At 45.0% G+C, this 25,777-nt stretch overlaps 1 protein-coding gene across 16 annotated transcripts in view; it reads right to left on the reverse strand.

Annotated features, from left to right (window-relative positions):
• FBRSL1 (fibrosin like 1) overlaps positions 1–25,777 on the reverse strand; it is a 497,701-nt gene that overhangs the window by 344,856 nt on the left and 127,068 nt on the right. For all 16 annotated transcript variants that reach the window (XM_054288699.1, XM_054288697.1, XM_054288692.1 and 13 more), the window contains exon 2: positions 18,204–18,404. In XM_054288699.1, the coding sequence (XP_054144674.1) occupies positions 18,204–18,404 (201 nt within the window). The remainder of the gene's footprint in view (positions 1–18,203; positions 18,405–25,777) is intronic.

A 25,777-nucleotide genomic window follows, 5' to 3' on the forward strand; every position in this document is an offset into this window, starting at 1 on the left:
AATGCCTCTGCACTTTGAGGATATTCACAAGGGCTCTGTCTGTGTTACTGTACAAGCACCCTGCAATACTCTTGAAAAACTTCCTGCCTGGAAAATGCGTTTTCCAAAGAGGGCCCCTGAGAAGAACACAGATGGATCTATGCAAAATCTGGCACTTCTGTAAGAAGCCAAACAGGACGTGTCAAGTGGCAGAGGAACAAATAGAGATGGTCACATCCATGAAGGTGCACCAGCTAAAAACCACTGAAAACAGCACAGGATTGGCAATCACTTACTGTCTTCATGCATCACTTATCCTAATAACCAGCAGCTCCAGAAAAGTCAAAGAAAAAGGAAAGAAATCAAACCAAAAGATAAATAATGCAAGAGTTACTAGCTTGCAGTATATTTGGAGTGCCCACCCTTTCCAGTGATATCCTGGGGTTATGCAGCATATGGAATATCCTCCCTGGCCAGGCCACTGATGGAAACATCAGCAAGCTGCCAGGACTGAGACGAATGAAACTTAATGACAAATGGGGAAAAAGCCCAGACTATTGACTCTGGTATCCTTCTGCCTTGCCCAGTTTGCCTGCACAGTGACAGTGCCTCAGCCCTGCTAGTGCTGCTCTCGCTAATTAGATCTGCACGGATAGAGTGGAACATATTAAGGTTAAGGAAAAAAAATTACCCTCTGAACCCACTAGTACATATCCAGAGGAACTATTCATTTAAACTTCAACTTAAATACGTATTTATCTTTGTGCTCTGAAGTCCAATATACCTCATTTTCAATTTAACCTCTCCTCTTTTATGCTTTGTAGAAGTTGTACAAGATCATTTATGCAGAGACTTAATATTTATAAAAAATTCAAGCAATTGGAAAGAGCCAACATTTCAAAGGGTCAGCAATCAATGCCCACAACCCCCACTGCCCTTCCAGCTGGAGAGACACAGACACAAACTGCCCAGTGCATGTTAGGAGAGGGTCTGGATTTCACATCCCTGGCACGGAGAGAAGGGAGAGCTGCAAAGAGGGGAGCACAGGTCAGACCCTGGGGCAATGTAAACTGTGAAAATATCTCCTCTGACTGCAAGCAGCTCACAGTCAGTCTCCAGCACTCACTGGGGCAGCCTGCAGGGCAAAGCAGCTCTCAGGAGAAGGGGGCAGATGATAAGCCATGGTGGGGAAATCCAGCATTCCAAGCTGGGAACAGCAATGGAGACCTGCTCTGCTTCCCTGGAGCTCCACCTCAACCTGCTGTGCCACCTTCCCTTCCCTTCCTGCTCACCAGAGAGAGCGCAAATCAGCATGTGTCAGCCTGATGGACCTACCCCCTCATCCATTTATTTATTTTAGGGTAAATCAGAGGTCCATCATCTAGAGATACCTCCCAAGTACAGATAAAAAAGCCGACATCTCTCCTAGGCTGCACTCAGCCCAGGGGTGCAGTTGTGAAGTCACCACCTCTCCTCTGCTAAGCAGCACAGAGTAACTCAAAGCAAAACCCCAGCGTGGAATCCCCTCACAAACCTAACAAGGTACTCTCAAAATCTTCATTTTCGCAAGTTTGATTTTATAGCACTTTGACAGGGTTCAGAGACTGCCATCGGTACCCTTCATCCACCAACATCCACCATTTACATTATTCTGTAATCTGACATGCAGATTTGATAGCTTTATATTCGAGGTGCTCTGAAGGGAGCCTGAAAGTCAAATTCCTACTCCTAGCACATGGAAGGTTAGAGTGGTTCTTTTTATAGCCTATCCCAGTCTCAGCAATATTGGAATATGTAATGGTCACAAAATGTCAACCTACAACTCCTATGTGCAATAGGAAGGTGTTATGCCTGGCTTTAGACACGGAACAGTTGTGAACAAAGCACCTTAAATAACCTGCTGAAGGTCATATGTGGATCTAGAGATGACCCACACACCTTCTGCACCTCACTCCAGAAACCACCTTTGCTCCTGCTATGATTAAGGGGATTTTCATGTAGTATAAATCAGGGTGAAATATTTCTTTCCAGTGGAAAGGCCCCAAAACTACAGGCACACATAAACATCAACTTTTAATCATTTCAAGAAGCCTTGCTTAGAGGTAATATTGTAGCCACTTACTTACAGTAGTAAGACACGGTATAAATATGCAGTAGAACAAAATTACTTAATTAAGGAGGAAAGCAGCATATGAAATTCAGAGTGCCTGCCTCAAAATTAAAGATAAAACCATTTCAGCTTGACAAACAATACTGGAATTGTCCTTTAGAAGCTTTCTTAATTTCTTTGCATCCTCTCCTTCATTCCTTCTCCTTCCTATCCCACCCCAAATATCTTTTTTGTGCTGAGAGCTGTAAACTCTCAGTGAAAGGCCATTTGGAACAAATATAATGTGAGATTTCAAATACAAATTGCAAATATGAATATGTAACAGCATTTCCTTTTCTTGTTTGGGTTTACACTGAGTAGAATTCCATTCCCTTTGCTGAAGGGAGCCGAGCGGGCTCTCAGTGTCGTATGTGACAGCAATCATAAGTTAATAAATGACAGTAAGTTCACAAAGCTTACATGCAATACTTGATCCTAGAGCTCTTTTCCAATGTGAGTGGTTCTGTAAGTAAAGAAAACTAAGGCAATATTCCCATTTTGTCTGAGCAATTGCCTGCCCCAAAAGCCATCTGTGCCAGGGCCGTGGCAGCTCCGGTGCTGCAGAGCTGCGTCAGAGCTGTTGGGCTCTTGTAGCCCAGAGCTTACTGAAGCTTTGCAGATGGGAGATAAGCAACACTTTATATTTCACTCAGATGTAGATTATGAGCCAGGGAAAAGAAAGCTTAAAAGGTGAACGGCTTCTTTTGGCATTAGCTGAAATCTCTGTATAGTCTCCAAAGAAAGCCGACAGCGAGGTCAAGCTACAGTATGGGATTTCTATAGTCAATAAAAAGCCCTGTTTTTAAAGCTCTGAGTCAGAAAAATTCAATGTGGATGACCACTTATTGAAAGGGTCATCATCCAACAGAGAGAAAATTGCTAGAGCAACAAAGAACCCAGAAGTATTGCTCAGTTTATAGAAACCACAGAGAAGGATGAATTCTAAATCCGTCTCCTCCTAGTATTAATCTAGTTTGCTTCCAAGGATCAATCTATCCAGCAGAAACCGCATTGTGATGGTGCAATCAAGCTCCTTCTCCAAAATCTGAACTTGAACTACGAAACAAAACTGTTTCATGACTGCGTGCTGACATTTACATATTTATTTAGCACTGAAAGCACAGCTCCAGCGCTGCATTGACAACCAAGAAGGACAGATGGGGGTTCTTGTACCAAGAATTTTTTTTTCAATTTTCCTCTAGGGAGCAACTTCAGCTATTCTCCAAGTGACTGCACTGTGTGTTGGCATTCTCAGGATGTTTACAGAAACAGAGCTGAGGAAGATCACTTAAGATTTCCTGGGGCCCTGAGGATTTCCCTCTCAGGGAGGAGTTTCAATGCACCTGTGCATTGTCTGTGCCCATGAGGCTGCACCTGCAAAGGCAGAGAAACATTGATCCTAACACAGCACTAACCTTGCCCAGGCACTTTCCTACCAAGAACATCAAAGCAACACCTGAATAGGCTCCTCATGGATCCTGCAGCAGGACTTTCCATGCATTAAACGACTCACTGTGAAACAAAGCCAGCTCAACAAGTCTTGTAGCAGAATGTCCCACTGCAGTGAAATAAAAACCTCTTGTACCTGCAGGCAGAGATCCCTCCCCCACAAGAACAGCTTCCTGCAATTGCCCCCCTTTCTGATTCTCATTCTCAAACCAGTTATATCCTCCTGCTCCTCACTTGCTCACACTCTGCTCCCAAAGCAAGGAATTTGCTTTGCTAATTAGTGCCATTAGGGAAGTTGGGGAACATGAAGCACAGATTAAAAAATTGTTCAGGCTGGGTTCTTAGCACTTCACCCTTGTGATACATCCATGTTGTAAGCTCTGCACTGAACAGCACTTGACTCAGCCTCAGTTTGCAGCAGAGAGAAATTAATTGCAATCTAATAGGATTCAAATTGGTACAAGGGATGCCATCATTACGGGACAAGACAGAGTAAAACCGCAGCACATTAGCAGCCAGCAAACGGCCCCGGTCAATGCAGTGGAACAGGCAACACCATGCCTCAGACATGATGGATTGAGACCTCAATAATTGTAATTTATTAGCTGGTGCTGCTCAACTGGCACAAGGACCAGGTGGGAACGGGCTGAACCTGCGCGGTGTTTGCGGGAGGAACAACATTCCTTCTGCAGGGTCTAACTTGAAATCATTTTACACTGAAGTGAAGATGTGTCATGGCTTAATTCAAGCAGCAGTTATGTGTACTGAAGGATGAAAGTGTAAATCAGCAGCAGACTGGGAAGCAGAAGGCTCCTGATATCAAATGTCAGTGGGGCTGCTCCCTTGCTTTGCAGCCTTTGACAAGTCACTTGAACCTCTGGTGCTTCAGTGAAGGCAGGTACAGCACTGGGTCAGGAGCAGGATTCCCATCACAGGCCACATTCATCCCCTGTGCTTGGATCTGAGGTAAACTGCCTCCTTTCCTCACTGTATTTACAACTGGCACTGCAGTCAGTACATGAGACTGGCCCGTGGATATTTAAAGCCATGTGTGACAAACAGGCTTTATGTAATGAATTAAGCTAAGCTGCAAGAGTAAACCTGACAGACATGCACATGCATTCACACTCACACAAAGCCCAACTGTCCCCCTTCCACATGAGCAGCTCCACGGGAACACGTTCACAGCACAGCCAAGGTTGGGCTGTGCCATGGATGAATGCACCCCAGATTCCTTCCAGGTAGCACACATGAGGAGCAGAGCCCAGGTTAACAAGCTGGGATCCCCATGGGCCTGCACTCCTGCTCCTCCTCTCTGCTGAAGCCTGTGCCACTGAGTAGTCATTACTTGCTGCTAAATGAGGCAACCATTCCCACGGCCAGGAATGCCGCACTCCCCATGGATTCTGCTGGGCAGGCAGAATTTGAAGAATTTGGAATATTTTCCAGTTAGCTTCAGCAAACAGAATGTAAGCCACCAACACCGGAGGTGCCAACACAACCCACCAGCAGCTGCTATTTCCCTCCCATCTTCTGGTAGGAAAAATCTTTTGGATGCCAAACCCCCTGAAGCACGGATGTGCCACCCTCACACCCAGTTAGACCTTGACAGCTCCTTTTGCCACTTCCCACCTGAGGTCAGCGAGAAAAGCAAAGGACCAAATGAGAGGTGGAGGTCTGGGTCTCTGAGCTAAGGGCAGCACATAACCAAATGCCACTTCTGGGAAGAATAAAATAAATGAATTAACACTGAATTGCAGATTTATTTTTTTCCTTGGTAAGCCTGTTTAGCTCACTGCAATCAGCTCTATGTACATTTCACACTCTAAGCTCATAATCAAGTGGGGCTATTTCAGAGCAGCAGATACCTGAGCCCTATTTGAAGCTTCCTTAACTGGATCTATTCCTTCCTAAAGCTACCCAAGAAGCCAGTTACCAAGGACAGAAAACCACAAAATTACACATTCAGTACTTCTAACTAGCTCTTCACCCGAGAAGACTTTTAGAGGGTATATAATTAAGAAAAATAAAATGGTTAGGCTTAAAAACTGGCTCAGCGAGTTTGCTATCAAGATCCTTGCCTGGGTTTGTGCTGTGGAAACACCCTCAGCACTCACACCTAGTCCTCAATCATGAGATGATGATTAATACCAGCATTAGATCATCCTCAGCAATTGCCAGAGATTTCTGCAAAGTTCTTGCTGGATTAAATCATTGAATGGTGCTCAGCACCTCTGAGCAAGTCCTTGAAACCCGATCCTGGCACCCATCCTGGGCACCTGACCTGGCACATTCATCTGGCATGATGCAGAAATCCTGACTTGGATGGAGTCACTCTTCTCCTGTCCTCCATCTGAACCAGCTGGCTGTGCTCTGAGTCAGCTCTGAGCTGATGTGCCAGGGCTGCTTCCAAATCCAGACAAGTCTCTGGATGATGAGGCTCCACAGCTTAAGGCTGGTCCCTCACACCCTGCCAGACCAAGACTCCTACAGCAACGACCTCCTCTCTGCCTTCTTTAGGTTGAAAATATAGTGTTGCATTTTCCTGTACGGTAACACAATAATCATCATGTCCCCTGCTACTTTTCTTCTCTGTATTGCAGCCATTTTTAAAATGAAGTAAAAATTATTTTCTCCCCACTACAGATAAGGATGGCTAAGAAATTCATCCTCTTGCCCAATAATCTAGTAGCACAAATCCTTCAACAACTTTACCAACTAGCATTACTGGCAAGAATATGGCATCTCCTCCTCTCCCAGAGTTATTTTTTGAGGAGAACAAAGAAAAGGGGTTTTAAAATTATGTGTCTGCAGAGTCTGGAAACATAAAAAAAACCAACTCAGATACCAAATACCATCATGCTAGAGATCAAGAGTCATATTCAATATAGAAATAAAAATATCATGTACAAGTTAATACCTTACAGAGTGACTATTAGGTGAAAGACACTATCTGATAGTGAAAAAGAATGTATCATTTGCTTAATTGCTATTGTAGCATATATAGTTCAGCACTGGAAGCAGCTCATTTTTTGGATAGGCAGAAAGAAAAGATTGACTTCTGCTGATTAAGTCCTAATTCTGTCAGAACAAGCTGCAAGTCAACAAGTGTGTCAATACCTAACCAGGAATTAACTAAGGGCTCCCATTTGTGCAGCTGCATTAACAGCCTTTGCTGCAGGAAGCAAGTGGAAAAGCCCTTCAGCTTTTTAGCAGGTTTAGCAGATGCACCTGAGGCTGTGACAGCTCATCCCCACAGGTCCCTGAACAGCAGGATACACCTGATCAATGATACTGTGCTGAGGGCTGCAAAAATCCTCTCCTTGTCTACAGCCTGCAAATGAACACAGCTGAAGCAGGAGAAATTCCTCTTATTGCCTGTGGAAGTTACAGATATCCTGGCAAAATAAATAAATAATAGCCATTAGGAAAACGAGCACATGATGCCACAGAAGGAAGCCTCTGGAATGATCAGAAATCTTATTTTGAGTCTCATTAAAGGAGCACAACAAACATCTTAAAACAGCTTGTACATTTTATGTGCCTGGATCTATCAAGCTAGAAGAAAGACATTTATTCTAGTGAAAGGTGTCAGAATATGAAATTAGAAATGAGAGTAAACTTGATCTAAGGGATTTGTGTATATGCTGAAGTGAACGAGGGGCACATTGCATCAACAGGTCACTGGGATTTGGGCTCTCAACTAACTGAACCCTTATGTGGGCGATTTCAGCCCACCCAACCTGGAATTGGACACTTCAGGGATGGGGCAGCCACAGCTCCTCTGGGCACTCTGAGCCAGGGCCTCCCCACCCTCACAGGGAGGAAACTCCCAACAAAGTTAATCCTCTTCTCTATTTTTTAATTCATAGGAAGAACACATAGATGTGTTCAGACTTCACAAGCACCAAGTCTCAAGCCACTGAAACACTCTCATAGAAAAATAATCATTTCTGATGGCCAGCTATCATGGGACTGTAAATAAATCCCTATTCTTAAAGTGCACTGGCAGGTCAGTAAATGCTGAGATCCAGAGTGGTGGTAACGGTATAACTGGAGAAAAGTTAAGAAAAATATGCAATTCAAGGAGCTAGGATTCAAACGCTGCAGCAATAAAAATGGGTTTTTGAAATCATCTTTACAAAGGTATGTGATAGCTGGATGAACACAAAGCACTATATAGATACCTAATTCCTGAAAAATATTCTCTCCCTGTTTCTTGGGTCAATGAAACCTCTAACTACCAAAACATCTGCTTTTGGCTCTGCCTTAGGCTTATGCCTATTTGAGGTGACCCAGGGTTATCAGACAACAATGCAGCTCCTACTAAATAACACAGACACACACAAAAAACCCCCACCAACACCAGCACAAAAACCCACCACAAAACATGCTGCTGTTTTGGTTTTTTCTCTGGGACAATGCAGACTTTATTACATCTGCCATTACAACGTGCCTATAACAATGTTCTCTAACAAGCAGCCCTAAGGTCAAATATGTTCCTTGATCAATTTACTACAGGTCCCTGGTGCTGCTGCTGTGGGTAGACTGTCTGGGGAAAAAAAAAAATAATCCCTTTATTCCTTTGCTTCACTATCAGGAGAAAAAAAAAAAAAAAAGCTGTCACAAGGACATTTTTCTTCTGCCTCTGCTCTTGACAAGTCAGGTAAACAGGGAGGAAATACCCAGCTGTAAGAGACCAGCATTTGTACAGGCATATAAAACCACACTGTTTATTTACTGAGCTCCTCAAAGCAGCAGGATGATTCAGAACAAGACTAGGGGATTTGGAAGATGTCTTAGCAAAACACCTGCAGTTCTTTGCATGAGGACAAATAAAAGTCACTCTGGATGTGAGAGTGGTGTGGTCATCTCCTTACAGGAATTTACCAGTTCAGTACATAGCTACAGCCAAACATCTCTGACAAGCAGCAGCACTAATTCACAGATGCTCTGAGCAGTGCAGTCACACATTAACCCTCTCCTAGTTTGTCAGTAAAGCTCTGACTGTTGGTCTGGTTTTGCTCAACACACCCGCATCAAACAATAAGCAATAACTCTACCCAGAAAAGCAGATTTGACGCTGGCAAAGCTGCTACAGAAATCACTTCAGGCTTGCATCAAGCAGCAGGAAAGGAGTTAATCTCACTGGCCACAAGGCTGAGTACCACTCTTACTCATGCCTGACTGCATGACTTTTGTTTCATGTGTTGTGATTTATTTCTTTTCACTCTGTGTGAGGGTTTGAGTCACAGACTGGTATCAGCATTAAGGGGAACCATCCCATTCAGCACCCCATCCTGGAGCTCCACGTGCCTCTGGTTATTCCTGGGTGAATCCAGGGATTGCCTTTGCTTGCTCCCATCACTCCTGAACAAACATGCTAATTCCTGCAAACAGCCCCTTTAAAAGACACCCCCCTCAAAAGAAAAAAAACCCCTTTGCTAATGGCCTGTAATGGGTCTAAATAAAGCCTGAGCTGTTCCTTACTCACGCATAACTTCATTGCTTCTATTCCCTTCACACCCTGCCCGGTTGGCATAATTTGCAGAAGGGTTTTAGCATGGACAATTGAAACACCCACATGCTGCCTGAACTAAAAAGCTTAATCCTAGAGCCCCTTTCTTCCTGTGTGATAGCTAAATGTGGCTTTTATTCTGATTACACCAGTCCCATCTGCACTGTCAGTCTCAACCCATGAAGACTGAACTCCAACCATACCCCCACACAGATGAGGACAGCATCTCACCCACCACAATGGCTAGAGAAGGTTTAAAATCTGGCAGAACTCCAACCATCACATTTCATACGGCTAGAAGAGAATTCTCCCTAAAACAGCAGACTCCAAAGTCACCTCACCTGGTAATTAATTAACACCTTGGTGCACTCAAAATCAGGACATTGACAAAGGATGAGAAGGCAGCTTCTTCCAAGACCACACATTCCCATTTGGGTGCCATGTCCTGGAACAATTTTAATCCATCTTTCTCTTTAAGCAGAGACAGCTCTGCCAGTGACGATGATACGACAGTGACAAAGGAGGGCTGAAGCTCAGACCCAAATTGTTATTCCCCTCAGCTAGGCAGTTATGCACAAGAAACACTGCTTGTAAACACTTCTTTGTCAAACACTCAATTACAAGCTGCTTTATGAACAAAATGAGGCAGTGGCAAGGAAAGTGAGAGACGAGAATGGGGAGGCAATCTCCAGTGGCTCCCAGCCATAGCCCAGGAGCATTCCAGGTGACACTGCCAGCCCCTCTGACAGAGGGCATGGACACACGGTGGGAAAACACCAAATCCAGCTCTGCAGAATGGGGTTTGGGTTTTGAGGATCTCAGCTTTGTTCAGTTGTTATGGTTATTCCTATGCAGTAAGGAAAGAATAAATGCTTTATTTTTATATCGTCGCTTTTTGCAGCCTGAACCAGGAAGGAAAGGAGCACATGTACAAATGTGGAACAAGTTCAAAGCCCTCAGTTCAGGCAACACTCACAATATGACTCTTTTTGTCATCCTCATTTACACCTTTATACACTGAAAATTGCTCCACAGGAGCTAAAAAGTAACTGGAAACTGGAACATTCATTTTTTCATGTTAAAGCTGCAGATGTACTCCACAATGTCCAGCTGAGCTACCTCCAGCTTCCATCCTAAAAGGACTGAAGCTCTAACTCCAAAGACATCTTTCTCACTGACACTACAGCCAATAAATGTCATGTCAAATTATAAAATATTGCCCTATGACCACTTGAAAGTTTTGAGAACCAACAGAAAAGCAACTTCATGAGATCTAGTGCCACCTTCCAGGAGGCTGCAATGTCACAGCATCACTGGGCTGCTCATCATGGCACTGTTATTCAGGCTGCCCTGGACAACACCCCTTACTTGATCCATTACCTCCTCCCTGGATCCTTTTAGCAATGTTATTCCAGTGGATAAGATTTCCTCTGGAAAGAGTTTTTTTCCTTGTTTTTACTATTCAGTTCAATGAGTCAAGTAGACTTTCCAGAAGGACCGAGAGGCGGAAAACAGCTCAGATTTGGGTTCCATGAGGACTGAGAGGTGGAGCACAGCTCTGAAAGGGTTCCACAAGGACTGAGAGGCGGAACACAGCTCAGCTTTGGGAGGCTTGCACAAGGACTGAGAGGCGGAATATAGCTCAGTTTTGAGAGGCTGCCACAAGGAAAGCCAAGTCAGCTGGAGCAGTGCCACTGGATGACTTCAGGCAAGGACTGGCAGCTGCCAAAGCAATCCTGGCACGCTGGGTACCCCAGCAGCCTCCTGCAGGAGCTGAGAGCCACAGCCAGCAGTCAGCAAGGACAAGTTCTGCATGAGAAAAGGAACAGGACCTCATGGAAAAGGTATTTATCCTGCCTCAACCACCTGTGACTTTGGGATGGCATTTTGTTTGGAATCAGCTCAGATTTAGACAGGTGTGGCGCAGATGGTTTAGTCATCACACCGGTAAGTGTGCTAGGAGAAGAATATTGGCTGTCTGCAGCAATTGTGCTTATTTCACACCAATAAAAATACCCGTGATCATCCCAAATATCACTGCAGACATGAGGTGCAAGCAGAGGAACAGAGGCTACAATGAGGTAACAGATCCCAGCCTCTTCTGCAGTTAGCTAAAATATTGGGCAGCCAGTGCTTAGATCAACATGAAGGAACCTTTTAGATGCTTCTTGTCCAAATCAGAAAAACAACATCCAAAAACACTGTGGCTCCCTCAGGGTCCCAGCTCCTCCTGCAGCATCCACACTAAATCTGGGAATAATGTCTGTACACATCTCACAGGACACCTGGAACTTGTCCTGCTCACAGCTATGAAGATATGTACAATAAAAACCTCCAGCCAGGGCTCTGAATCTATTCAAACAGCCCACACTACTCCATTTCTCAACTTGCTAAAATCACAAGATCCAACAGAAGTGCTTTATCTTGATACCTTCCCCAAAAAACCCACAAATAAAACAAAGTGAGAGGAAGGAAGAAGGAAAAGAAAGAGGACTCAGTGCATTGTGTCAAGCAATTATATTCAACAGAGAAAAAGATACAAGTGGTTATAGCGTCCTGTAAATTACTTCATGTAATTAAATCCCCGTCTCTAAATTACAGACCATTTAGCTCTTTTTTTATAACAATGTAACCAATGACCACCACCAACCTTTTTTATAGCATCTAATGCCACATAAGTAGTTAGCAATGAAATTTCCTTTTTATTTCTGCCTTTCAAAAGAAGCTGCTGTAATGAGATTCATTCACAGCTACTTACAGACTGTCATGAGAAGAGAGGATTGCCTTGTTTCCCTTTATTCTGCTCCTCTCTGAGGCAATATTTAAGCAAATGTGACCTAAAATCATTATCAGTCATCTCAATGCAGGCAGAGAAGTTAAAGGTGACCAGCAAGAGTTTTAAAACATGGAGCTCATAACTGATTTGATTTTTCACACACATAACATGCACCAGCGTGGCTTAACCAGAGACAAGTGGGGCACTTGGAGCACCCATCCTGGCAAAGGGGGGTCAGCTACAAAAGGGGAACCCACTGCTCCAGACAAGCAACTGTTTCACTATCCAGTGAAAAAGACAAAGCCACATTCTCTTATATATCACCCTTTTAGCAGCCAAAACATGATTTACATCACTGTTCAGAAAATAATATTTGCAGTGTAGTAAAACCCAGCACATGCTTCTGTTTCATTCTTCGGCATTAAAGTATTGGACACCCCACAATTCTAATGAGCACGATCTCTTCAATTTGTGTTTCCCTACCAGAACTGCAGAGGGTTTTGAAATACATTTTTTCTGGTTTAAGCAAAGGCTGCCTCCTGTCACAGTTCCCAGAGGGTTTATGGCACTGTTTTGCACTACTCCTGAAGCAGTGTGTCACAGAAATCTGCTATGGAAACTGTGCTGTAGCTCTCCAAAGGTGGCTGCAATCCCATGATGAAGTTACCTGTGCCACAGCTATAATGCAGACTTTAATGGTCTAGTGTTGGTACAGCATTTTAAACAAACTACACACACTGCAAAGTTCTCCCTCTGCTGCAGAGCGGGCTCGGCAGCCACTTCAGGAATCTTGATGAATTCTTGGATAAATTTAGCAAAAACAACAGCACTTCTTTGTAATAGCAGGGTTTCATTTGGGAAATAAACATCCACTTTTTATTTACAAAGGATTTTTCCTCCTCCTGCCACTGCTGTGCTATGCCCACTGCTTCCCTCTACTTTGATCCAAAGAAACAGAATACCAAGTGCCTAACAACCAGGACTTAAAGCAGATTTTTAAATTAGTTCCTGACAGTGCAAACAGATTGCTATTGATTGAAATGAGGCTGATTTCAGGCCCTGGATTAGCAAAGCTAATGCCTGGATGCTGCGCTGCCCATTTCAGAGCTGCTCCCCAGCGGCTCCCTGGCAGCTGCGGAGCCTCTGCAGCCGCGGATTAGCGTGAGAGAGCAGGGCAGGGCCATCTGGGGCTGTGCCTGAGCCCAAACAAGGGCTCCTCCCAAATCCCCGGGGCCAGGACCCTGCCCTACACCCTCACCAGGAGCTCTGGAGCCAGCCGGGCTGTGCTCAAGCCCAGGAGGGAGTTGGTGTTTGGGACGCTTTGCTGGAGCCCGGCACCACAGCTCACTGAGCATGGTGACCTCGCTCCAGCCACGGCCACTCTGGATGGAGCCAAAAGCACTGGGGACAGCCAAATCCTGGTTTTCCTGTCCAGGCAGCCTGGCCAAATCTGGGACAGAGGCTGCACACAGGTAATGGCACTGCCTTATCAGCCCTGCTCTCCCAGCCAACACTTTTTTAAGCTCTCCCTGCAAGAGCTTTCATGTCCAAATTGTACAGCCTTGTACTTACAAAGGTAGAAATGGATCCTGCTTTTAAGCAACGTTTTGCTGATTAAAAGAAAATGGACTTTTTTCCTCTGGCTTTGTTGTTTAGTTTCAAAGAAGGTTTAAATAACAATATCTGCTAACAAAAAAAGGGTAACATCAATTAGAAACAAAAAGAAACTAGTTTGTATAATTTCAGTGCTCAAAAGGAGTGAAATGCAAACACCAAAGCAGCACACACCAAACCAAACCAATCCCCAAAACCCACATTAAAGGCAACCTTTCTTCTTTTTCTTATTTTTTTTCCCCTGTAAGCCGACTGCCTAGAATTCATTGGGTTTTAGTAACTGAGATACTGAAGGTAACAGAATAAGTTACTGTTATATCTAGACCCTCTTAAACACAATTCAGCTTCCAAATGCTACATTATTAAGCCATGGAAGAACAGGCATATCCATGTCCTCTGGCTAAAGACAAAGCCTCCAAAGGTTATTTTTCAGACTCACTCTCCTATGTGGCTGCTGAATCTCAGCTAAGAAAGGGACATTTCAGCCTCTGAACTGTGCACCACTAAGCACACACTGCCTCCAGCCCACCAGTGGCTTCACATCCAAGCATGATAAATACTATTTACCATTATCTGGAAAATACAAGCAAAACTAAACAGCTACACAGTCCTACTGCCCAACTGCCAGCATGAGCAGTATGATGCCAAAGGAAATTTTCCATAGTATTTCATTATCCAGATGAGTTTCTAGGCCTGTCTTGGGAAAGGCCCCCACCACCATGCACAAATGGGGCCAAGGGTACGTAAATGGTTTGAAAAGGAGCTATCAATTTTCACCTAGACATCACAAGAAACAACCAGCATCCTGGATGGAAAAAATGACTTGGTGTATCAGCTTTAGCTCAGATCAGCAGTAACCCAGAGCACAGCCCTCCTGGGGGGCAGGGAGGGTGTTACATCCCTTAATGAATGTTGGATAACGAGATGATGAGCATCACAGAGAAACCACATGAATAGGTAATCCAACTTGTTAATGCAATTTAGCAGTTCCAGTCCTGGCAACACGATCCATTAATCACCGATAGCACTCAGCAGTTTGGGGAGGGCTGGGCAGTGAACGAGGCTGGGGAATTGGCTGTGCCTTCCCTCCCTGCAGGAAGCTCTGCCCAAGCCTCAGAGATGTCACACCTCCAGAGAAACACGGCCTGTTCACTCCCCTGCCCTCTCCTCCCAGGCTCCCAACGCAGCAGGCTATTTATGAGCACTAAACACTGCACCACCCTGCTCTCCTCAGCTTCCCCGAGACTCTCCCTCATCCCGGGTGATTTAAACAGTGGGTGAGAAAAGGAAGGAGGAGGTGTAAGACACTAATCTTCGTGACAAATGACTATCTGCAGAACACTGTGTTATTACAGCAGCATTTAACAGCTAAATATATTCAACACACCATGATGCTCCCAAGCTGACTAAACAGAGAGCTCGAGGTTAAACTAACTGGAAATAACAGCAACTCTTTCCTATTAGCCCCAGCTCTTTTCAGAAGGTGGTGATTGTACAGAAAGGGCGGAAAAAAAGAGGAAAAAACCAAAATCCCAACTGTTCTACATCCACAGTGCTCAGAATTCCAGAGGAATAAGCAAGTCCAAAAATAAAACCAGAAAAGAGAAGAACAGCTCAGCTCAGGCTAATCAAAGCCTGGCTCAAAGTTCAAAGAGCGATTCTCCAAAACCAGAACAACAACGTAGGAGCGCTGGAACTAAGGGGTTTCATCATATATGTACCTCTTACTTAATCTAATAAAATCATACATCCAACCTTTAAATCCCTTTTTAAAGGGGCTGACAGGCTGCTCTCCCTCCCCAGCACTGCCTGCAGCTGTGGTGGGGATTCCTTTCCCCAGGCACTGGGTTAGCTTTGGACATGGCCTTTGGAAAAGGCAATGAACTCAATTTAAGGAATGCTCCTGTGTTGGAGGCAGTCACAGCCTTTCAGAGGGGCTGGATTTACTGCAGCCCACTCTGGCTACACCAAAATTCACCACAGCTCTGAACACCTCCTCACTCCTTGACACACCTGCTGATCGCAAGAGCTTTTGTTGCTCCCCATTGCAGAACAGCAGTTTGGAGTCAGCACCTTTCCCTGTGTACACGTGTTGACAGCAGCCCCAAACTCTGACAAATCTTGGACAAAAGGACCATTTGAAATGCCTTTTCCTCCCTCTGCTGAGTTACAGCAAGAGATAAATGTGTTTGAATGATTTTTATACACAGTTGGGAGCAATAGGCTGGAAAGGACAGATTGGTTCCTGCAGCCCTCTCCCCTTAGCCCGAGGTACAGATCAACCAAAATTCAGGAGCAACAGCAATCTGGATGCTTTGTCAAATGGAGTGAAGTATAAATCTAATTTTCTAAACAAAGCAGACAACCGGGCACTGAAATCAGCTTACCACTTTGCACCTCTCTACAAGGATTAGCAGAATGCCATAATTATAATGCCCAATTTGATTTATTAGAGGAGGCTGCATAGAAAAGATGACAATTCAGTAGTATTGTGAAGAGAAGGGATGAGAGTAGAAGGAAAGCTTCAAATTGAACAGCAATTTCTAAGCAACATCTCAATATAATTAGCATTAATTACAGTAAGCTATCCAAATTAGGTATAAACCTATGTTTAATAACCCTGAGATGCAAAATTCACCCCCCAAATTCCAGGAAATTAAATATTACAGAAAATTTGTCCAGACAGCTTGGCGCAGGAAATGCCAGAATTCTAGGTGTGAACTTTTTGATTACTAGAAAGAAATAAAACTTATTGAATTTGTCTATATCATTTGCACAATGAGTTTGAACTAAGAATAGCCTAGTTTATGTAGCTTAGATTTTGCTGCTACTTTTATCAAGTTTACAGACCTCCAAACTTGTCTGGTTTTCACAACTGTATCAGCTAGGATAATAGCAGGTATTCAAAAAACCTCCCTTTCCAACAGGAGAGGAATTCTAAGTGTGACTTAAAGAGGCACCATGTATTAATGAGTCACTCGTCACAGGTTTTCTTTTATACTCTTTGTGCAAGCTCCTCACTCTTTTTAGAGTTTATTACTTATCCTTACAGGTTGAAAAAAATAAAATTAAACAATGGAAGTTGAATTCAGGTTTTTATGAATGTGGCAGCAAATCCCCTATTTAACCACTGATGGCAGCCAAATACTATTCAGAAGAAATAAGTAAAAACATCCTCATTTTCCAAAGCTGAATAACCAATAAACTAAATATTTGGTAAACTAAGGCAGCAGAGTATGAGAGTATGCAACAAAAATCTCTTACCCCAGAGGCTTCTATGAAGTGCCATGAAATCCCCAGCAGACAGCACTATGTGAAACAGAGCTTTACATTTCATGTAGAAGATGTCACTGTTAACAACCTTTTTCTCCTGCAGGAATCGGAAACGTCCCCACTGTCTCACAAATCCCTGCCATGCACTGCATTTCCTGCAGTGTAATAGAACTGAAGAAACAACTTCCACCAGACCATGAGAATCTCTAACCTAAAATGTGATGAGCCCTTCTAAATCAACACAAAAGAGTATGTGGTGGAGGAGTTATAGGGGAGGGTTACATGACATAACCTTCATCATATTTTTAAATGTTAAAGTATTGCAAGTCTGAAAAAACATTTCCAGTAACTGGACAATTCAATCTTTGGCTGTCTGGCACACACACAGGATTAGTTTCACAGAACAGAAGGTGGGCTTGAGTTAAACAGCTCTTTTCTGCTGGAGAAATGGAGAATAAAACCCACTTTTTTCATCTTGGTGTGTTTCCTAGCTCGGAACAAATGCTGGAAGGTCAAGCACACTGCTGTTCCCACTGGCTGCCACTTGGCACCCTGTTAGGGACAACTGGGAAAGTGTCCACGGAGAGAAGCTGCTGTGCCATGGGATTGCCAGCCCATGGATGCACACTCAGCCACTCACAAAGCTCCCTGCTGAGCAGCAGTTAGAGATAAAGAGCCTGCCAGCCTCAGAGCCTTTTCTTTGTCACCTGCCCCTCTGCACACACTGTGCCTCAGATGGAGGCTCTGGAATAATTCCCTCCAGCATCACAACTCTTCATTCATTAATGCTCCAGCACATTTTAGAAGGGATCACAGGAAAGAGTGCCCAGAGCACAGCTTCCTGCAAAATTAATTTCCACTTCTAAAATGCTCAAATAGTCTCTCCTCCTCAACACTCTGTTCTGGGGTAAGTCAAAACTCCAGTCAGGAGATGGACATACAAGTCTGCAGCTTCCAGGTGCACAATGCCCACCACAAGTCCTCCAAAGGAGGTTAGGATCTGATGGATGATTCCTGCTTGTGTTCAAGACCATCAGGGCCACAAATTTACTGTATGAACCACTGCACTGTGTCAGAGCTGCAGGCACCAGGGAGATCTGCTCCTTCCTGCATTACCCAGTGCACCAGGCTTCCCCCTCGGCTTATGGAACCTGCCCTCAACTCAGGATTTGTGCACATGGCCACAAGTCTCAGAGCTGCAGGCACCAGGGACACCTGCTCCTTCTTTCTTCTATTACCCAGTGCATCTGGCTTCCACAACAGCTTATAGAACCTGCCTCAACTCAGGATTTGTGCACTTGGCCACAATTCTTCTAAGAGGCATTGTTTCCACCAGCACAGGCAGCCAGAGAAGCCAATTACAAGGACACCTCACCACCCAGCAAGGCCAACACTTCACAGTGCCCAAGGCCAAGAGATCTCTTCAGGTGAGATTGTTTCCCTACCTGTTTGGACAGCTTCAAGGGCAGTTTCTTCTTCATCCTCTCCTTGCCTCTCTCTGCCTCTCTCTCGGAGCTCCCGGCATCGTTGTTGTGGCCATTCTCACTTGGCTCAGCAGACACACAGTTCTCAGATTCTCTGGGTTTCTTGCCTGGATGCCTCTCCCATTTCTCCTTCCGCTCCTGAGGCTTTAGTGACATGTCCTTCTGTAAAGGAGATTAAAAAAAAGAGAATGGTAAGTTCTTTATGTTCTTTGCAGCTACCTTTAAGCACTAAGCTGTATAAATACTGAATAAAAACACAAACAAGACAGTATGTATCTTCCAGAGATGACTTAAGATGAATAATTAGGCATGCACAACACAAACAGTAATTTTAGATTAGATGAGGATGAATATTCTCCAGGCTAGGTGTTTGATTAATTTCAGTGATGCTGAAACTGGCTATGAAAATGAGCTCACTTCAGATTAACTCAGAAACCATAAGTCAAACAGCACATGAGCAAATCAGCATCCTGAAGGGAAGCCTTAAACTGCTCAACTGAAACAGAGGTGGGTTTTGTTTGGTTTCTGATCTGAGAAGCATCAGACCCCCCCTGGGGCTGACAGTCTCTGATTCACAGCAGCATTCATATGGAGAAAGGCACTTCTAAAGCCCTAGCACAAATTCCCTGAGCCAGAGAGATCAATGGGATCCAAACACACAACAGAGGTTGAACACTTCTAAGTGTTAAGTGCCTGCCCTGAACCAGGCTGTAACACACAACCCAAGCACGGTTTAAAAGCAGGTATGTCATGTCAGAATGATTAACGCTGGAAGTGAGATCAGAGGAGGGAATTACTCTGCTATCCCTGGCATCTCTGAGGACTGGAAGCTGAACTCCCAGTGACAGAGTACCAAACTCTCTCTCCATGCACACTGTGTGGGAAACGAGTTGAAGAAATAATATGACAAATCACTATGACATTGGGTCACTACAGCTAGATATATTTCTCCCTTATGTCTTTTATTAACTGCTCAAGGATCAAATCTGAATTCTTATGGGAATATTTTGCAGGATATCTATTTCAATTATTTTTAATGTGAGGTAAATAGATTAGGAAATACCCTAAAAGCACTGCTTGCTATGCCAAAACTCAGCCACAGATATTTCTCTAAATGCTTTCTTTTGACTCGAGCAGTTACATGACAGGTATTTGTATCTTACATGAATGGAGATCACAATACAACTGCTCACATCAATGCACACACCTTCAGTACTGCAAAGGAGCTCATGAAAATCATTAGCTCTCTACTCTCTGAAAAACTGAAGCCCAACAAAAAAAGAAAATTAGGAACTGGAATGAAATGCCCTGCTGATTGCTCCAGATTACTTCCTCCCCCTCTCCCTTAATTAGTGAATTGACTGCCTCAGTGTGCAACATGCTGATTCCACTCCAAATCACTCGCTTGTTTAAAGTTACCCTTCCCTGGGAAGTGAGATGATGCACAGGCACTTTAGGGTCACAGACGCATTGAAATTAGAAATAAGGCAATAAAATTCAGCCGTTTCAATTCCAGCCCAGGCTCCCAGAGGATCAGCCAGCACCCACCCTCTGCACACCTCGCACAGGAGTCCTGGGGGCTGGAGGCTCCTCTTAGGGCACACACAGATATATCAAGCTGGAAACCGCCAAAGATGCAACTCTTCCACCAAAATTAAAATAATTAGCACTGTCTTGGAGGCACAGAACACACCAGAACACAGCTCAGCTTGCCAAGTTCATTACTAGGGAAAGAGCAAGGAAAATACCTGTCTGGCATTATTCTGCATGAATGATAGAGGAACATAAATCAGTGTAAACTTCTCACTTTGGTTTTCAGTTTAAAGATAACACTTGAAAGCAGCAGTTCAAGATGCCAATTGAAGAAGGTCATATTGTGCTGTTTGCTGGGAAGCTACTGAGATAAAAACCAAATTGCTAATCTTCAGTAACTAATAAAAAACTTGTCATGAGGAAATGGTATCTGCTAACTGATATTCAGCAAAACATTAGAAACAGCGATCACCACAAACATGCACTTCTGCACAAAGCCAGATGCAGCTTGTGAGGTGACAGCAGGTGCAGGGAAGATGCTGCATGAGGTGACATGGAGCCCTGATGGGGGAGAAAGGAGGCTGGGGCAGGGAAATGCCACCACCTGAGAGCACCAGCAAATCATGCACGCCTGGCTTGAGGGGCAATATTCACTTCTAAGGATGCCTTCAAAGCCAATAAATTACCATTTTGGTTTAAACTCTATCTGACTTCACATGGTGGTTGAGCCTCTGTTAATGCTTCAGGGAAAGTCTTCCCTTGGTACCCACAGCACATTCACTGCAGGTTTTCAGATGATTCCTTTCACCACAGAGCTGGTCTGCAAATCTCTGTTTTTCTCCTTCCTGAATCCTACAAAATTCCCTACCTCGAAATGCAGCTTTTCATCCCTATTTTGTCTGGAGATTTAAGGCTTGTCTCATTGCTGAGCCACTGGCAAAATTAATTCATGAAATACAGCTATAGCTGGATCAAAGCCAAGGAAATAATTCATTCACTTGTAGTGCCATCCAAGAATCTCAAGCACTTTCCAAACAGCCCTGAATGAAGCCCCAGGGCTGCTCCTGCCTCCAGCGGGGGACAGTGCAGGGATGGGGCAGCCAGGGGGACAAAGCCACGTTTGTGTGACAGGAAAACCACTCCAGATCCCTTTCCTCCCTGCTCCAGCAGAGGACACAGGCACAGGAGCTGTTCCTGGGCAGGCAGGACAGCGAGCCCAGCATGTCCTTGCTGTGACATGGGCTGTGCTCTGGGCTGCCCAGTGCAGACCTCTGCAGGCACAGAGCACGAGGGAGCTAGTGGGGCTTCTGTTCTTGCCTCCTTTGTTTCCTTCCTATTTCCTCTACTAAAAGAGCCTTCCAGTGATGGCTCTTTTACTCAAGTTTATGACCTCCAAGTTGGGGACCTCACTTAGCACAAGAGCTTACTATTTCTGGATGTGCATCTGGGCTTGTGCACAGGCAATTGCTGGAAAATTTCAGCAGATCCAGAATATACAGTACATCACAAGGGGGGACATTTATTGATGCACCTTGACTGACTTCAATCCAGAAATCCCAGCCTGCAGGTGAGACTGGCCCCCAGAGCAGCAGATATTTCCACCCTCTGCACATCCTGTAAATCCTGCAGATTCACACAGTGACAGTATCTGAAGTCAGACCCTAAAGTCAATAGGTTTTCACATCAGCCTTGTGATTTCTGCCCACCCCAGCAGTCTGCAGACCTGACCACCTTTGCTGTCACAGGGCAGTAAATCCCTTTGTCCAAGCGCATTTTCTCTTCTCACTTCCTGAAACAACACTGCTAAATCTTGCTCCAGAATACAGAAAACTGTTTTGTTCCTTACTTATCATAGCTTCCAGGACTGTCTCCTACCTGTCCTCACTTCAGAATTTCTCTGACACCTTCCAGGGCAGGCTAGAGCCTCTCCATCTGCAGCCCCTTGTCTGTCTGGGCTGCAGACTGAGTGCAGATGGTTCTAACTGGCTGCATGGTTACAGATGAGGAAGAATTAGGCCTTTCTTCAGAGCCTCCTTCCTGGCAGTTCCTCCATGAAACACACAGATTCTCTCTCCCTGTTTGTTTATGTGGATGCACAGACACCAAAGAACACTTCATGTGGAGATGGGGTTGTGGTCCCTCCTCCAGCTGTCCCTGGAACACCTCCCACACCAGCAGCTGTGCAAATTCACTCACAAAGACCCTGCAAAGGCTGGCAACCCTGGCCCTGCAACAGATTTTGGGAGCCCACTATAAAAACCTTTGTGATTCTTTTTCCATCACTATCAGCCCAAGCTAGTTATGCAATTGCACCTCTGCTTGCAGCAGATCTGGCAGGAACCCTTCATCATTTGGAACACTCCTTCCTGAAAATCCATTTTTCTTCTGTCACCAAGGCACAGCTGCAGTCTCCACGGACACTCAAGGGACACACTGCCCAGTTTGTAAGTAAAGCTGGGAGTAACGTGGGTGCACAGCTCTGCAATGAGACTCTTCTTACCCTGAAAATGCCACAGCAAGACACTTCTGCACAATGGACTCCATGTTTTCTGTTTGATCAGGAAATAATGATCAGCCCTGGAGGAGCCTGGCACAAGCCCACATCCCACAGCCATCCTCTGGCTGGAGTTATCACCGCCTGTTTGCTCAGCCCAGCTCAAACTCAGCCTTAATCCTCCGAATTTACACAGCTCTGAGATCTCAGAAAGCATGCAGGGGAAGGCTGGGGCTGTAAATACCTTTCATACACAGGGAACACTTAAAGAACCTGAAGAAAACATCCAAAACCCACACAGCCAGATGAAAGCCCTCAGGTCTGCTGCTGGGATGCAGAGGGTAAAAATAACACCTACAGATAATAAAATAACCATCCTTAGCCCTTGAGCATCAGTTCAAAATGCAGCCCTGGTGCAAACTCCAGTCCATTTGAATCCCCCATCCCCAGGACACTCAGCCAAGGAGTGGTTACACTCCATTCCTGCCAGACTGCCTCTGCCAACTGCACAAGATTTTATGGGCTGATTTCCCAGAAGGAAGACAGCCTCCAGCTTCTCTCTGCACAGCTCTTCACTGCAGCACTTATTCCTTAGGTTGGGCAATGTGGAATATCCTACTGAACATCAAGCAGGAGAAGGATCCACACAAAGGAAATAAAACACACGGCTGCCTCTGAAACTGACCCTGCTTGCCCATGTTTCTGCCTCCTGCTTCTCTCAAAAAATTGCAATGGAAAAGCCCCTGAGGATCTGAGCACCATCTATCCTTGTATCAACTTTATCATGCAATTAGCAGCAGGGTTGTCAATTGGTTAATAGTTCAGGGAGAGATCCCAGCTCAGAAAGGACCTGAAACAGATTTATTTTTAAGTAGGTTAATTTTTAAATATTCCTATTGACCTGATACTCATAGAACAGCAGCACAGAAACAATTGCTGACAACGTTCTCGTGCTTTCTAAGCAGACAAAGCACATTACAAATACAGACAGGACCACACTAACACAAACCTACTGCCCATTTATTTGCATAAAGGGAACACAGGAGACAGCAATTCAAATGGAAAGATAATATTGGAGATATACATGAGAAATGTACATGAAAGACTAACTTTAAAGTGTAGATTTGAAGACAGGTCTGTAGAGAGAGAGAAACCACTGCAAGAACAGGAGCCAGCGCAAGAAGAGACGAATAGCCAGCAGGCAAATGAAATGAGGTGAATAATAAGGAAGAAAAAAGGGATAAAAAAGAAGCCCTGAAGGGCATCAGGCAGGACCACACCAAGGTGACTGAATTTGAACTCAGCAGGGTGAACAGGCAGCAAACACAACTGGAGACCTCGAAAATTAGCAGCAGCCCATTTAAGGGTGGGAGAGGGGAGAAGTTGGAGCTGAGGGCAGGGTGTGCTGGCTCTGAGGACAGCAGGGGCAGGCTGAGCCCACAGCTCAGCTCTGAGGCTCCTTGCTGGATCCCCAGGGCAGCAGGCCAGCCCAGAGTGGCTCCCAGAGCCCAGGGCACTTTGGGAAGCTGCTCCATGCCCTGCTGGATTCCCACCCATGGGCAGCTTCTCGCTGCTCCTGCAATATAACACACTCTTGTTTGTTTTACTTTCCAGCCCTCTCTTCTCCCCCACTGAGAACTCCACTGCAAACACAAGTCAAGCGCCCCCAGCCTCTCAGCCAAAGACACCAAAGCCGTGTTAAAAGGCAGAAACAAGAGTCTGGATTTGAAGTGACTTTTTTGCTTTGACCCGACATTCAAGCAGCGCAATCAATATCAATTAAAATGATTGCAAATGAAATCCTTGCTTGTTTAACCTTGGACTGCAATTCTCCTTTCACAGCTGACATATTCCAGATGAGTTTAGGTCCTGCTTTTTAAAATGCATCACATTTGCTCTGACCCCGTCACATGTTTAGCTCAAGAATAAGATGACTTTTTGACAAGACACATTTGGAAATGTTAAGACATTTGGAGCTGACACTGGTTTGCAGGTTTATGATACATGATTTGACTTAAAAATACAAGTGGATGAACCAAGAAACTTACAGTAATTGAAACACTCAAATTTATTACCAGAGGATATGTTCCTGTCACCTATGAATAGCTGAAGAGCAAGCTGCCATACTCTGCTGAACGCCCACTTGTTATGTCTCCCAAGAATTAAGACCTTTGCTTCTAGGACCTCAAAGACACAGTACCAAGCACAGAGAGCTTGGACAAATGTTATTTCAACAAAACACAGTCCAAAATTACAAAAAGGAAGGTCAGCTCACTATTCTTTTAAATGCATTTCAATCCACGTTGAATTTACAAGGCTTTGATTGCTCTTTTTGTTTGCATGTGACCTGAATAAATAATGATACAGTGCAGGAATTGTTTTTAAATACTGAGGAGAATGGGGGTGACACTGCTGCCTTCCTTTTCAGTTACTCAAGGAAAAATCCAGTCCTCTCCTTCCTAGTAGGAAGGAGGAGTAGGAAGTGGTGGGAAGTACCTGGAAACAGAGTGTTTAAGACTCATTTAGGGGACAATAAAAATAAGAACGCACAGTGAACACCTTCACTTCAGCAAGGGGCCAAGGAAATCCGCAGGAATGTGAGCTGTCCGTGTTTTTGGTACAAACCCTTGCCCACCATCACCCATGGGGGAGGTGGACACACAAAATCTGAAGCTGCTCCAGAGCTCCAGGGGCAGCCAGGCGTGCTGTTCCCCCTCTGCTCCAATTTCCTGCTCAGAGCCCGCAGGCGCCTCGCTGCAGAGAGCTGCAGCATCCTCCCTTCCCTGCCCCTCCTCACAGACACTGCTCAGCTATTAGGGCTCCCACAGGTGCTTGCTGTCCATCAGAGAGGAAATGATCCCATTTGAAGCCATCAGTATTTCCTGCAGTGATGGCAGTAAATGCCCGACGAGCGCTCACAGAATTACTGTCAGCGGAAAGTGTGTCAGAGAGCAAGGGAGCTTAAATGATTGAAGGGGAGCTGGGGCACCATTTCCAGGTAGATGAAATGAGGCATATTGCAAGCGCAGCCTGGCCAGCTTTCACAGCCTGCAGGAGTGCTGAAAGGTGCTGCTGCCCATGCACCAGCAGGCCACCCTGCCCAGCTCTCGCTGCAGATAAAAAGCACATTTTGGCTGAAGCTGCTTTCAGCCGAGATTGGGAGCTCAGCCTGCCTGGTTTGTGTCGTGTACAAAGGAGCTGGAAAGTGTTTGTGCCTGTCAGACAGCACCTTCTCCAGCTGCCAGGTGTGAGTGCTGAGCACATCCCTCCTGCTAACCCCATCCTCCAGGAGCTCCTTCCCAAGGGACCCATCAGCAATGGCAGCAGCACCACAGGTGACAGACTCTGCAAAAACATCCCCATCTTGAACAATGTGACCTGGGGCCATCAATCTCACTAACTTTCAGGGGTATCCAGCAAGTAAGCAAAGTGGCACAGCCAGGCACACACTCCAGGTCCAGTGTTTTGGGAAGACATTCCTCAAGTGTGCCAAAATCCAAGGACACTG

Source organism: Melozone crissalis, unplaced genomic scaffold (genome assembly GCF_028551555.1).
Source record: "Melozone crissalis strain CALT ecotype California unplaced genomic scaffold, PUWL_Pcris_2 ptg000063l_1, whole genome shotgun sequence".
NCBI classification, from domain to species: domain Eukaryota; kingdom Metazoa; phylum Chordata; class Aves; order Passeriformes; family Passerellidae; genus Melozone; species Melozone crissalis.